General features: G+C 42.2%; 1 protein-coding gene across 3 annotated transcripts in view; it reads right to left on the bottom strand.

Annotated features, from left to right (window-relative positions):
* The window catches only part of LOC108892522 (ryanodine receptor 3), a 100,925-nt gene that overhangs the window by 75,287 nt on the left and 9,589 nt on the right, over positions 1–16,049 (bottom strand). For all 3 annotated transcript variants that reach the window (XM_051077956.1, XM_051077958.1, XM_051077957.1), the window contains exons 2-3: positions 6,235–6,354; positions 2,026–2,130 (exon numbers count right to left, since the gene is read on the bottom strand). In XM_051077956.1, the coding sequence (XP_050933913.1) occupies positions 2,026–2,130; positions 6,235–6,354 (225 nt within the window). The remainder of the gene's footprint in view (positions 1–2,025; positions 2,131–6,234; positions 6,355–16,049) is intronic.

Raw genomic sequence — 16,049 nt, 5'->3', positions numbered from 1 at the left:
AACTGAAATCACATTAGTTTTTTTAATGTATTGCTTTCTAGTATCACAAGGAAGAAAAAGGGTCTTTGGGGAAATATCAGAAATGGTCCTTTTATTTTCAGCCATTGGAGGGGCGTGTCTATGTCTTTGTTTGATTGACAGCAGGTAGCGTGCTGAGCTGTAGCTCATAAGTCATAGGCAGATGTTGTGTTGTTAGCAGTGGTATTAGAAGAGTAATGTGTAAACATGACCTAAGCAACAGGAAAAAAAGCATACCATTTAATTTCCGTTGGACTTTAAGAGTGATGTTATGGCCTAAAAAAGGTGCTGATGAAAGAGGGATGAGGTTGGACTAACACTTAAACATGTCCATTTGAGTTTTAATTTAGCGTTTAATATTTTGAGGACCCATCCTCTATGCTGTGGCTCATAATTCCCTGCCAGCCAGCTCATAACGCTCCCCACAGCGGCAGTGGAACCAATGATCTTGACTTCAGTCATTCTGCTGCACAGATAGTCCGCTGTGGCCACAAAGCTCCAGCTCTGACACATCCATTTATCTCAGGAAGTCAAGTCAGTGAATATGAGCCTTAACAACTGAGGATTTATGGGAATTCTCACCATCATTAAAGGGTGAACTGGCTAAAGCAGAAAAGACTCCAAGACATGCTGGGAGCTTTTTTTTTTTTTAACTAAATCACTCATGACTCTGATTTTTGTCTCACTGCAAAAATCTTGGTCTCAGCTGTTTGCATCATCTCAGTGCATCTCATAGCATACAGCCAATACGAGTCCAGGAAGGCACTGTGAGAAATGAAAGCTTATCTTATGTAGGGGGTTGAATAAAACAAATGATACTGCAATGAATATCCATCTGAATCCCACAGAGGACAAGACTAATGTTAATCTGACGTTAATCCAGCATTGGTGCCGCTCTAGTTCTCCAGCAGCGGAAGGTGAGTTGTGTGAGAACTGATGTTTCTCTTATTGGGAAGTCTATACCAAACTCTATTTGTTTCTGTCAGCTCAGTTGAAGCTGAGACACAATCTACTCACCCAGGGTTCGCCAAAAAAAAAAAAAAAAAAAATCCATACGATCATCCGTTATTTCAAAGCATGGGCTCTGGTGTTTGCATAACCCACAACGGAAAGACAAATATTGGATGTGTTACTGTAGACAAGCCACAAAAGGCCAATGAGTGGAAAACAGGAGAACTAATTGAGGAGAGCTACTATGACTAATCTACTGCATCATGCATTAGGGATGAGTGGGGAATGGGTGATGAGTGATGAACATACCCATCGATCCGGGCCGCGTGTCTATCATGCGGAAGATGGAGATTATACACAGAAAATAGAAGATAAAGATGGGAGAATTACACATCTGTCACAGCAATGAGAAAAGAGAAGGAAACACACTTGCAAGAAGACAACATCAGGAGCAGAGAATACAGTGATGAATGAGCGTTGATTACAAATTCAGCCACACAGTACTGATTACATGTGCAGATTCCTTCCACCAGACACTCCTCTTTACTTTTATTATTGGAAATTCCTGAAAAAAAAATCTACTCGTTGCTTATTGACTTTTCAGATGCTTATTTTACAAAGAAAAATACATAGCTGCAGTAAATGATGCTATTTTCCTTCTGGGCTTGATGTTAATCAAATGGGCGAAAGTGCCTGCCGCACTTCAGGAACAGCTGCATTAATGCCAGGGTATCCCCTTCATCCTCACTGATATTCATGGGGGCCTTGGACCTCTCTTCAGTTGGAGTTGCCAGGCGCCACAGTAATGGGCTTACTTTCCTCATTAATCTCTTTATAATGACTGAACAAATTAAGAATATTCAACTTAGCTGACTGCATTCACTACAATAAACTCTTTTACAACCTCCTCCTCCTCCTTTTGACTGTCTAAACAGAGTGGCGACATACAGTACAAGACTCAGGGATGGCTTATGAAGAGTTGAAGTATGGACTGTGTTTCTTATGTGTGTGTGTGTGTGTGTGTGTGTGTTAGCATTTGTGTGTACCATCACTCACCCCCTCACTGTTCTGTCCACTCTTAGCCAGCATCTCCTGCAGGGCCCGCACCGACAGAGACTGTTCCAGCACAAAGGTACAGATGCACAGGTCTGGAGGAACATACTGCAACAAGAAGAAAAGTAGGTCTCAAGTTAAAAAAAATTAACACAGCTGTTCTCACAAAGGAGTTTATACGGCTAGTTTTATTTACTTTGCATACACTATTCCCCTGTGTTTTCATTTTAATAGTTTCAAGCTGCATGAGGCTAAATCTTCTCAGGCTGAATCAGAAGCTGTGGGTATAGAAGACAAGAGCCAAACAAATCCTTTATTCCGCTGAGGGCTCAGTTCCACAAAAAGTTCACAAACTTCAAAAGGATTCTTAACATCATTTCCACTGTATTTAACTATTACATGAAAGAAAAAGGCATTTAAGTCTAAGAAATGTGCCATTTATCCATTTCTGCATAATGAATACTTTGAAACGGTTATCTCAGGCTATCCACCAAAATACAAAGTTGTCTATTGTAGCTGTGAATAGGTGTCACTGCCAGCCAGGGCAAGTGAGGCATCAACTACAATGCAGTATGAAGCACTGAAGTCAACTGAAGTGTGAATCAAAACTCCAAGTCTACCATTATGACAGCAGCTGAACTCAGAAAACAAGCCCTACCTACTCTGACCCACTGTGTCCCTTCGCTGTGGTGTAAAGACCACCACAGTAACTCGTCCTGCTGTCCATCATTTTGATTTAATAGCTTCAGAACTTTTTGCTACATAAGCGAAACCTCCACATACATTATAGCCAGAAAAATGAAAACTGCTCCTCCGAATCTACAGGGATATTCTGACTAGATGCCTACTCATAAAATCTGTGCTGACTGCTGCATTTTTTACTGCACTTGAACCAAGTTTGTCTTAATCAAATGGGCGATATTCATTAAAAGGTACTTTATAAACAGATTAAGTGCTCTCAGGTCAGTCCAGTCCAGGTCAGTCCAGCTCAGATAAGCCAGAACTTGGACAGAGCGCTTTTAGAAAAACGAAGAAGATGCCAAATCGCATCCCAAACCAGGGCAGCACCGGGTAGGACAAGAGAGGATAGTGGAAAATCCACTGACAGAATGAGGAAAGCAGGGATGGAGATATTGCGGGGGTATGGCTACAAGATAAATGATACCAACCTAAACACCTTCCCTGGCCTCCTTACTCGAACTTCTCCTTAACTAGATCATTCACACAGGTAAATCTAACCTCATTTGCAAACTTCACACAGCCCAGTTTCAGATTGAAGGAACAACAGATTCACAATTAAAACATTATTACTAAGATTACAATGACCATCGCTGCGCAAAAAAGGATTCATAGAAGCACAGGCCACTAGACTGCAGACACACTCCCAGACGCCACAATTGCTTAATTTAGACATCAACTTGAATGACTTGTTTTATTTTGAGAGACGGTATGAATTTATTTTAATCCCAAACAGCTTCCCAAATTTACACTCTTCTTGTCCAAACATGCAGAAAAGACAACTTAAAGGAATAGTTCAACATTTTGGGGAAAATTTTTGCTTTATGTTTGCTTTCCTGCCAAAAGTTAAATACCACTCTGATGTCCTATTCGTTGAAGTGGCACATGGCTACTAGCGTGTGAAAGGGGTCACTCATATTACTTTCAGCTCTACTGAGCTTCACAGCAACTCCCAGCACACAGTTTTGGTTTTCTGGCCCACAACTGTACTGTTTTGGTTCAGTGATGTTGGTTTCAAGTTTTTGTGCTAAGCTAAACTTCTGTGTCCTGGCTAGCTTCACATTAATAGGAAAGATATGACAGCAGTACTGACCTTCTCACCCAAATCTAGGCAGGAATCAAATTATTCCCCAAAATGTCAAACTATTCCCACTCTCTCTCCCTCCCAGTATGCTATTTGGGTCGGGGATGCCTCATCACTAGCTAGCACTCTCTCTAGCAGTGTCACCGTGGAGAAGTCATAATAAAGGGACTGGTAGGAAGCAATCCAGCCTCGCCTGCCCTCATCTCTCTGGGTGACTAACGGCTGACCTTTGCTCTCTCCAGGCGCAGGACTGTAACATTTGGTGGGGAGGGGAGCTGCCTTGAGAGAAGCAGGGGAAGTGAAATGAAGGTCTAGAAGAGCCAGAGGGGATGATGAGTATCCAGTCCTGTCAGGATGAGAGCGGAGAGATGGCTTTACAGCAGACTGACGTTTTGTTTGAGACCAATCGTGCGCTGAGGGAAGGATCGTAGCTTGATGGTGGGTGAGGATAGATTGTGTCTTTATTTCTTACGGGGTCAAAAAAGGTTAAAGCTGACTGCCCTGAGGAGGTGACCTCATACTCGCCATTCCTTTCAGCTTAATTGGACGAGCTGCTGAAACTGTTAACCGAAGAGATGAATAAAGGAACTTAAAAAGAAAAGGGATTCGCAAATATCAACTGACCACTGCTAGTTTCTCCACTCACACACCGCACACACAACAAAGACGCACCATCACTGCCATTACGGTATGTGGGCATCTACCCTCCAGTGGTCATAATATTGAGCCGCTGACAGGCGAGAGTTGCTGGTCGTATATCACAATCAACCAGCTTCTCACAGGCTTGATTGATGTTGCCATTTAAGCCGTGCACGCTCTAAATCAACCTCATCCTGTCGTCCTGGTTCTGTGCTCCATTACTGGACTAGTTCACCAAGGCAAGGAGGTATCCTATTCAGTTGTCCAGTGCACACTCACTAAATTGCCATCTCCAGTTTTTTTTTTTTTTTTTTCATTTGCACCTCTCTGTCGTTGATCCCAAAGGTGGGGTAATGCCTTCTCATAAAAAAACAGCAGGCAATGAAGACAAAGTGCCAGATATGGAGAACATCCATCACACCTGTCGGGTATAATTACCATCCAATATGGGGTGAAAGCCTAACCTCCCTCTGCGCACGATACACCACCCCCCCAACCCATCCTGCCCATAACAGACACACAGATACAGTACTCTTTGTGAGAGCCATAGGAGGGGGTTGTTGACACGAGCTCACATGCACAAGTGAATTCTGATACACACTACTCGGTCTTACTCTTTGAGCCTCATGTTGTCCCCTCTTTCCCTGAAAAGCATCTTTGTGCCTCTTTAGACATCTGCCATCTGCTCGCTTGAGAAAAAATTATCTCAGGTAATAATAACAGGTTATGATGAAAAGACAACCAACGCAGCCAAGCCTATTTTAAACCTGTTTTCAAAATGCGATGCTACAGGAAAATGTCAGATTAACAGCACAGTAACAGGGGTCAGTGACCCAGATGAGACTATCTTGGGACTGTTGTGATTCTCTCCAAGAGCCAATCATCATTCAGACAATTCTGCCTAATAGCTCAATGACTTGCTGAAGAGAAAAGGTTGAGGATGTGCTCAAGAATCTAGATTAAGTTACTCAAAAATGCATTAAGGTGGCAGCCATGCTGATTACAATGGCAAACAATTAAATTTAAGTCATTAAAACTTTGCACTTAGTTGCAATATACCAGCGAATGCATCCGCAGCTACACCTGTGCCACTCAGCTGCAATAAAGCTGTAGGCAATAAGAGCCAACGACAGCACACTTTATGAATTGTGTGCAGGGGGGCGTAATTTCAGGGGATTATCATCTGACGGCAGGCCCACAGAGTCGTCCCCTCAACCCTTTGGAAGAAAAGCTCATCAAGGAGGCTGAGGTGGATGCGAGGATGCGAGCTGTTGTTCCTGCTTTCATGATGCGCTGAGTTGCCTTTCTTGTCTGCTCGACTTCACCCATTGTTTGCTGGACCTAAAACAAGGATGAACCCCGGAATGGATGTTTCCATGGAGCTCTCGCCTGGCGAACGCATCCTTTCATCCGGTTCAGTTTTCTGCAAACTGCTCCATGTGGCATTTGTTGATCATATTAGCTTCTGGATGTGCATGTGTGTGTGCGTGTGTGTGTGTGTGTGTGTGTGTGTGTGTGTGTGTGTGAAAATAAAGTTGATTACATAACTGCAGCAAAAACAAACTCAGTCCAATGAAGCAGATGATTTTTGATCAAGGAGCCAAGCAGATCAACACATCCGACGCCAATAACATGGGTCTCTGTGTTGCGCGGAATGTTTTTATTTTATTTTATTTTATTTGGGGTGGGGGTGGGGGGGGGTTCAGATCAGAGAGAATCAAATGGTGCAACAGTGGAGTCAGGGTGCCTACCTTGGCCTCGGACGTGGGCTCCAGGTAACACAGCCGGTTGCCCAGCCCCTCGGCAGCCAGGCAGAACTTGCGATTCTCCTTCTGGATGCAGGCCACACACTGGAGCACCACTTCATCATCCTGTCAAGACAAAACACACTTCAGTCTTTGTGTCTGTGCATACATGAGTGTAGACGCTGCGAGTGTGTGCGCCATGTCCTGAGAGAACCCCAACACACCCACACACACACACACACACACACACACACACACACACACACACACACATGCTCATCCAAGCACTACTTCAAAATATCATCATTATACTACTGTAGAACCACTGTCTGATCCCTACAGCAGCGTCACTATTACTATTTGTTTACTTAGTACTTTCAAAATAAGAGAAAGAAACTGCAACCACAAATGAAGAGCTATATAAACTGCTACATACAGTAAATTCATGTTTTAAATCTAGAAATCTTTGGTAAAGCTACACTGATGAGCAGCTTCTTTATTCAAAGCAAAGCAATATCTGTTAAATAATTTAGTTCTGACTAGTACTAAAATGTCCTTGAGCACTGAAATGTTATATTTAACATTGCACTATAAATATCAAACTTAACATTGAAATACACCACAAAGAGTTAATTCTAATAACTAACATATACTTCCCTTCCCTCTCTGCCTCTGCTCAGCTAATTGGGGGGGGGTTCCCTCTCTAAATGTGACGATCAAACGGAGTCTATCTGTGGCTGATCCCTCTGAGTCGATCCAATCCCCTCTGGGCTGTTTACTCTGTTTACATGGTACAAATGAGGTTGTGGCAATTGATTGGAGTGTTTCACATTTTAAAGGGAAATAATGGTTGAAGTAAATACGTGATATGTTAATGTGCAGTATTTAAAAGAGAGGAACTGCAAAGCCTTGATGCTGCATTAGCAAATATGTGTGATACTGTGTTTGCTTAAGCGTGTATATTTATTATATTCCCGGGTGTGTCTAAGAAATGTCTTTTTGGAAGTCTAGCATCCAAGTTTGATATGTAAGTAGCTATTACAATTGTGGCATATCACTGAAAGGAAGCATTTTATCAGTGATTAATGTCAGCATTTTCCACAGGTCTTCAACACTGTACTCATGTCAAAAAAGTCATAAATAGGCAGCATAAAGAAATTAATGGGTTAAATCTTCAATGCTGAGGAGACATGGGCATTAAGCCTGCTTTCTGTCTATGTGAAGGTGAATAAACTGTAGCTATTACATACGTCAGCAAAGGCAGGTGTAATAACTAACAACTCCTCCAATATGCATTCTGTGAGGGGGGGGCAGCAGCTGAAAACAAACATCTGATGCTGCTGTTGTGTAAATGGGTTGATTGTGTTTATAGCGTTGGCCCCATAAACGCTGAATTGGACATAGTTACTCTTAGCGATAGCAAAGCAAGCGGAAATCTGCCTGATACGGGCTGCTATGGGACGAGGGAAGATGGGGGCGGCAGAGGTGCGCAAGCGTGTGTGTTTGTTGGGGGGTGGGGGGGGGCTTGTGCACAATGGCCAGCTGCATTATTTAATGTGAAAGGGATTGTGCTGAGAGCAGAGTGCAGCAGTAGTAGTAGTAACAGTAAAGCACTCTATTACAGTGCAGCATGAAGAGAGACAGAGAGAGGAGCACAGATGAGTAGCATCTGTGTGCATGTCTGTATACAGATTTATTTTTAAATGTTTGTGTGCACTTAGAAGCAGTACATGGAAATCAGTATGACAGGCCTCAGGGCCCTTGAAACGTACGCATGACACCCTTATTTTGTGTTGATGCTCACGTCACTTGAGCTTCAGATGTGGTTCAGGGAGAGATTCTGATCCTGAGAACAGTGTCAGCCTCGGCCTGTGAAGACTTTTATCAGTTAAAAGGATAAGAAAGAAAGTGCTACCTGCAGCAGGGATGTCCTTCATGATATTACAGGTAGAATTTTTACTTGGATAAAATGTTGTCATATCATGATAGTGATGATAACTTTGTGGTGTCGAACTATGTCAGAAATAGTAGTAGTAGTAGTAGTAGTAGTATAGTTGACAAAATATTTGCAGCAAAAGGTCATTGGAGAGGAATTTTCAGACACATTTCAGTTGTCATGGAGATGTCTGAGTTGTCATCATGTAACCAAAGTATGAAATTTCAGTCACCTCCATAGCAACTGAGCAAATTCAGCTAATGAGAGCCAGAAAATGTGACTGAAAGCTCGATGAGTGGACATGGACATGGGATTGCCACAGTGTAGCATCTCAGAATCACTGGCAAGATGTTTCATCCAGTTAAGTAAACAAATAATCATATCATATCTTCATGAATATCATTCATGAGAAATAGCCTACAATATCATTCTGTTATATTCATGCAATATCACCCACCCCTTGTGTATATTTATACTGATAGAGAATACAGTCTGTCATTACAGTATACAGTATGACAGTAGGAAGCAGATGTACTTGAGATGATACTGACTGCTGGAGCCGATTCACTCCCTTCATGGGATGGTTATGGGAAAGACTTTGGATACTGCTAACAGTCTTGGATCAATATGGAAATGTTGATGCAGATTGAAATGAATAGCCTTCAATGGCAAGTCAACACTTGACTGGACTGAAACATGCAATCAGACTCGCTGCTGAGGGAGCGGGCAAAGGGTTGATTTGGGCCATATAAGGACAGTATCGATCCACACGTCACATTCCTGCTTGTCTCAGTGCCAAGATGCAACACACACACATGCGCACACACACACACACATACACAAGTGTCTCTTTAATCAGAGCGGCTAACTCTCGTGTCTCTGCCTCTGTCTAGCCCAGAGCTGACCCCCACCCGCCACCCCCGCACTTGCTACCCCGCACTGAAGTACAATGAAACATCTGACATTGTCTCTCTCTCTCTCTCTCTCTTTCTTCCTCTGTAACCATCCTCTCTTTCTCGCCAGTGTACCTGACTGCTACAGAGGAGGAAGAGGGCCCTCACTGCTATCAATCATTCATAAAGTGAACCACTAAGTAATATCAGTCGGGAAGGAGGAAAGGACGGAAGGAAAGTTGCTCTCATTTTAGGATGGGTCAGTTTGCGAAATCTGAGGAAAAAATAAGGCTTTTAGGGATTCTGCTGCTTTTGGCCATCTGTATAGGAACATTTTTATATGTCTTGTATCTCTATAGCAACAACTAAAAAGTTCAAGCCAAGTCAGAGTGCTGTATAGTTCTTTTTTTCTAGATAAAAATGTTATGTTAAAAAGAAATGATGTAATATTATTGTTTCATAACATCCAACAAACACTGCTTCCCACAGGCCCATTGTCATAAGATTTGCAAGGATTTGGTTGTAAAAAGTGTTGGATAAATTAAAATTTTTGGCTTAAAAATTGCACTGGTCAGGGCATCAACAAAGGATTCAGGATTCATAATCTGGACATATAGTAATTGTTGAGATATTTCAGTCTGGACCAAAGTGGGGGACCAACAGCTGACCATTTGACAGACTTTGTCATCCCTAAAGCCACACCACTACTGAGGCTAAAAAACCCTAAGTGAGATTGTATTGAAGTACAGAAGCTGGTGGAAAACAGCCAAACTGTGACGTCAGGGTCGAGCTCTTTTTATACATCAGTAAAGAAAACATAATTCTTTAAACTGCTTTGAAACAATGTGAAGTGAACCAAGTCTCCAAGGGCACCTTGAGATTGAATTTGACTCTATCATAATACTCCCTCTCTCACACTCTCTCTTACTCCTTTGTTCTGTGTAAATCCATGCATTTGTCATTTCCCACTGTGTGTATATATGTGTGTGTGTGTGTGTGTGTGTGTGTGTGTGTGTGTGTGTGTGCACTATAGCAATAGCGTAAAACTGTACCTTGCTCCTTTGAGACTTGTGTGAGTAACGCTATAGCATATCAATGAGCGGGCTCTGGTGACAACTCAGCTTATTTTCTTGGTTTTAACCAATCATGCGCTCTTGGTGCACGGGGGACCGATAACATTGGAGGAGATTTTTGCATAGTGACAGGTAGGCGTGCCAAAGGTCTCCTTAACAGAGCTGCAGTGAACCAATTACCGTTTTTGAACTGTGTATGAATTCAGGCTGAGGTGAGAGACACTTAAAAAAGTCCCGAGAGTGTTAATGCTGCCAGTGCTGCCCCACAGGCCAGACCTTATAGTGTTGCTGGCACTAAAAGTGACTGCACTTATTCACGCGAACACAATGCTGCTTCTAAATAAATGATCATTATTGATGATAGTACAGAGTGATTACAGACATTAGAAGCACATAATGGGTTGTTATAGCTTGTGAAACAATAATCCCGGCATTAGTGTGTTTTTTATCTACACTGCTGCATAGTTTTGAATCCAACCCTCCAGACAACAAAGCTGAGAAGGGTTTGTGGAGTGTAACTTGATGTTACTCTGTTCCTCTTAAGCAGTGAAATAAGCAGAAGCAATCCAAACCAAAACGCTCTCAGGAGGAGTCTGGAGTAGCTAAGCCCTGGGTTTGAAGAGACGGCTACAGCATTTCAGCAGGTAGTGCAGTGCAGCGTGTGCCATCAGCTCATGAAAACACACTCTTACCACCTTATCATGCACCGTGCAGGGCTGCAGAGCTTTGGCAATGTATTCTCAAGTACATCCTGGAGGCGCTACAATAACTACTGTAAAGCTGGAGTCACAAAATATCTCAGAGACACAAACAAGCCGGAGCAAGAGAGGAAAAGAACAAAGTAGCTCTCTGCAGTAAATCAGAATGTTTCCTGTTTTTTGAGTACCATGAGCCTGGGTGTGATGGCAACTGAATTGCTCCAGTATTTCATGTGTTGCTCCAATGCCTCCCATGAGGCTTGTATTACCACTGTTTGCACTATGCTACACCCAGCACTCTATACTCATGACATTAGCACCGCTCGTCTCCTTTCATGTAAGATACTCTACCTCAAATTTAAAGCATCACTGCTGCAGAGAAAATAACAAACACCGCGTGATAAACACTTTGGGACGACAGTGTTGCAGCTCCCAAAGGACAGGAACAACATGACAAGTGGTGTCATCATTAATGTGTCTCCTGTTTAAATCCATGAAACGGATTTTGGCTTCTAAGATGCCTCGGTAGCCGGCAGAGCCACAAGCCACGCATCCATGTCAACATCAGATTCTGTCACCTCCTTCAAAATGTGGTAAATAAAGCTTACACATAAAGTTAGACTGCATTCACCCAAACCCCCAACTCTGTGTACATGCTTACAAAAATGCATGGGTGTAAAAGGGTGTGGAAGTATCTAAAGGAGTTCATAAAGAAAAAACAATTACACCTCCCGTTAAGAAGAAATTGCCATTGCTAAGTATATCCCATCAAAGTAAAGACTTGTGGTGATAAAATCCAGACTCCACTCCTGCAGCAGCAGCAGCTCTCTGCCTCGCTCTTTGAGGTCAGATTTGCTCTTTCTTCTTCAGCTTGATCCAGTGCCAAAGAATCTGGTGAATCAACAGCAAATTGATCCGAGGGTGGCACCGAGCGGCCCTCTGGGAGGAGGTTGAAAGGTAGAACACCGCAGGAGAGGAGAGGAGAGGAGAGGAGAGGAGAGGAGAGGAGAGGAAAGGAAAGTAGTAGATAGAGTAGCAATGGAAAAGATCCAAAGCCAAATGCACCACACACAGCAGACCGCAGCACTTGCCTCCACTTGCCTTTGTCCCCATGTGACACCGTTGTACAGTGTACAATAAGGCTCCATCATCACAAGGGACCTGCTGCCAGTCAACACTGTACAGAGGCTGGCTCACACACAAAGACTTTGTTATGAACAGATTGATACAGCTGGTCGGGCACTGCAGAACAAAATACAGCTGGGCAGCAGTTTCACCCCCCTACAGGCACACTCACCCGCCTTGTCTTTCTCCCCTCACACCCACTCACACAGCGTAGGCTCAGAGAAAGACCAGGTGTTTCCCAGGCCTATTAGTAGTAGGCTATCCATGGCAGTAACATGATGAGAGAAGAGGAGAGTAGACTACACTGCAGTCTATAATGACGCACTATTAAAACATGGGGGAGCTGCTGGCCCAACCATCTGTTAGTGCCTCCTGGTTGTGTCAGGTGTAGATTATACATGTTAAATATGATGTAGTGTTATGTACAGCTCAGTGCATTTGTATTCCTTTCCAGAGGAGCATCACCTCATCAGAATTTCAGAAGGATTCATAATACATTTGTCACTTCAGACCACTACAGATACTATTTTCAGGAGTCATAAAACAGTAAGTGCGAGGCAGCTGCACTTGCTCTTAGTTTAACTACAACCTAAATGTTTACTAAGTCTTAATTTACATGTCACTAAATTAAAACAGGTTGAACTAAACACACTATTTCTTTTGTAAAGATTAGTTGTGGCTAAATACTAACTAACTAAAAAACACAGCTAACTGCTAGGTGAAACTGCTGCGTAGCTGATGGAACCAACTGACAAAGCTAACATTAGCTTGCTAATAGATGACCCGTTAAGACTTGAGTGTAATATGAGATATGGTTGACACAACTGACCCAACACATGATATAGGTAAGCTAGTAAGATTTTAAATTACATTTAACAAAAATAACCTAAAATGAAATACCTAAAATCAATAAATGTTAAGGTAATAACACCAGGCTAAATGGCAAAATAAGATCTATTAGCTTAATGTAGTCAGACATTTTCCACCAAAATTCCACAACTACTGACTGAAACACAAATTTATTTATGTGGGCACATATAAATTAAAATAAGTTTGTTACTTAAACTTATTTTTGGCAGTTATGCTACAGCTTGTTATGCTACAATAACTTCCTGTTTATGTAGTTGCTACCTTTTGACTAGACAGGTGTTTCCTTGCAAGCAATGTCAGAATTACTAATATCTTTACTAAATAAGATATTGCTCACTTTCGCTGGAACCAGATTTAGAAAACCACATGTAAAAACTTAGTAATGAATTTATGAAAAGAAGGATCTCTCATCCTGTCTTCGTTAATGACAACTAAATCAAAGTAACTATAGTAATGCCCATGATTGGATTGAGACCATTTACATGACAATAAATGTAAGACATGTGTCATCTTTTCCTCTAATGGTGCTCTAGTATCAAAGGAAGCAATGTAAGACCAGAAATGGATGTTCCAGAATATTCTGGTGGGGATTATACATGCTCTTTACTGGCTTACTGTTGCAGTGATTCATAGACTTGTAGCTTAATGCTCTCTCACACTGTGGTATGACACCAGCAGAGATGGAAAAAGAGAGAAAAAAAAGTTGGACCAGAGGAGCGAGTGCTTTATTCTCATGACTCAGTGTTGCTGTGTAAATGGGAGTGCTAATGCTCATCTTGAGGCAAACTGCTGAACATGCTGCCCCCAGAGCACAGATATAACGACAGAGAGAGAGAGAGAGAGAGATACAGATAGAAAGAAAGGCAAACAGAGCTATAGAGAGCAAGGACCTCACACACATACATACACCTCATTAAAATCCCCAGGCCAGAGTGACACCATAAATTAATCTCGACGTTCGCTAAAATTTCAGCCTCTTTTAAAGGCTCTGCTAAGGCTGCTGAGGATGACAGCTTTACAGCTTGTTATTGAACAGTGTCTGTGGCCAGTCCCTGGCTCAAAATGCATGCAGCTGCATCCTGGACTGCTCTGGCATGAATACACTATGTTTGGAGAATCATTAAAGACGTTTCCCATTTGTAAACTGTGCACTCTAGATGTAAAGTTAAAATGTGCAAGTCACATAAGTAAGTTTATTTGTACATATCTTGCAGTTTCTCAACAGACTTCACAGGCCCACATCGGCTACATTTCCTGAGCCAGCTCGATCTCTTTACACTTACGTCTGCAGCCACTCTTAGTATAAACAGATTGTTGCATGAAGACAATAGCTAAACCACAATTTTATCTCTTTATTCTTTCCAAGAATAAATAAATGAGAAATACCACCAAAGCACTGGAAGATAATCTAATCTGTGACAGTTCGATAGTCCCATTCATATTTGATCCTCTCAGGTTGTGTGTGCGTATGTGTGTGTAACATTCATCTGGCACATATTGCGCTTTAGACCCAGGATGTCTAATCACTGTATGCAATCTAATTACCCAATCACCATACACTCACACTATACAGCCGTGAACAGCGGCAACCATATGGACCAAGGCAATCCATCTTGAAGATTGGACAGGTATGGCAATCACTGTGAACCAAATAGCTCAGGGTGAAAAATGGCTACATCTTAAATGACACAGAGTGTTTGTAGCTGCTGTTAGCTTCGCAGTGTAGGAGCATATTATGGTGTAGATATTACAAAAAAGTCAAAGTCCGTAAAGAACGAGGGCTGCTACAGGTCATCTGAAGGGGATGTTTAAAAAACAAGTGTTACTAAGTGAGCCCTGCAGGCAGATCAAACCCCTTCCAGGTCTGGAGGTATTAAGCCTGTCTGCATGTCTCAGTACCGAAGGAGCAGAGGAGGGAGGCAGTTAAGTGTCTCATTGCACCTTGCAACACTGATTTGCCTCCCCGGCGGTGGCTTTAATGTGAAAGGCTAAGTAAGCATTTTCATCAGTACCTTGCTTTAGGCTTCCACTGCCCAAGCTACTGGAATAAAAAAAAGCAAAACGCATGAATGGAAAATCTCTGTAATGTTTCTAACTGCTTTGAAATAAGTCAATACAATGATTAAGGAAGAAGATTAGGGTGGTATTGCAGTTTTTCCCCTGACTTCATGACGGCAGTGGGGACGCTCAGAGGGAATGTGTGATGGCACAATAGCTGGAACTTGCACCAGGGAACAAAAGGAACAAACTACTTTCCACTCCTCCGCCCCCTCTTCCTCTCCACAAAGTAGCCTCAATTACCCTGGGAATTGAGACTTTTTGTGGCATAACCCAGAGAAGGGAAAATAGGCTGCCTACACTCTCTGACAACCAATGTGTTGTATTTTTGGGGGAGGAGTGTTCTTGGAGGTCCAATGGGAGAGCAGCACTAACATGTGCATTTGTAAGCATCCTGCATCCAGGAAGTGAAGCATGAACATTGACTCACTATTTCAGCTGTGTGACGCTAGACTCAAGAGGTGGATGGATGGAGATTACACTTTGCTTTCAGGTCAAGAAAGTGGAAATAGAGTAAATGTGACCTAGAATGTCAAAGGAAGCAGTGGTTGCAGGTATTTCAAATGCCACAGCCTGTGCTCTATGTACAAGGAAAGGATGTTATTGGCTATATAAAACTACACTAGTTCAATGTCTACCTGACATTGTTTTAACATTTAGGGAAATAAACTTATTTGCTTTCTTTCTGAGTTAGAAGAGTTGATTGACATGATTGACACTTCAACTCTTGTACAATTGTACAAACAGATATATATATTAGCTAGCTTCAGTGTGCTGGTGAGGATTTTTTTACTATTGGAGTGAGTCAGCTACTTTTTCTCTCTGCTTCAAGACTTTATGCTAGCAAGCTAACAGTTGCTAGCAGTAGCTTAACTCTCGGTAGGAAAGCAAATAAGTCTTTCTCAAAGCAAAGCTGGGGCAAACAACTACAGTACACAATACATCTCATTTGTTTAAAAAGACAACAGCAGTTCAATTTGAATAAATTTACAGGGGATTATACTCTTACCTGTTTCTTGATCAGGCCTGTGAGTTGCATTGTTTTACCTAACTGTTTTCACCTGCAAAGATAAGCCTTTATGATAAGCTAGATGTAAGCTAGATGTAGCCAATCACAATATATCCCACAATTCCAAAGCTCTAAAGGGAACATTGTCCTCAACACTTG

Source organism: Lates calcarifer, linkage group LG19, assembly GCF_001640805.2.
Source record: "Lates calcarifer isolate ASB-BC8 linkage group LG19, TLL_Latcal_v3, whole genome shotgun sequence".
Taxonomy (NCBI): domain Eukaryota; kingdom Metazoa; phylum Chordata; class Actinopteri; family Centropomidae; genus Lates; species Lates calcarifer.
This window is presented reverse-complemented; position numbering and strand designations above follow the sequence as displayed.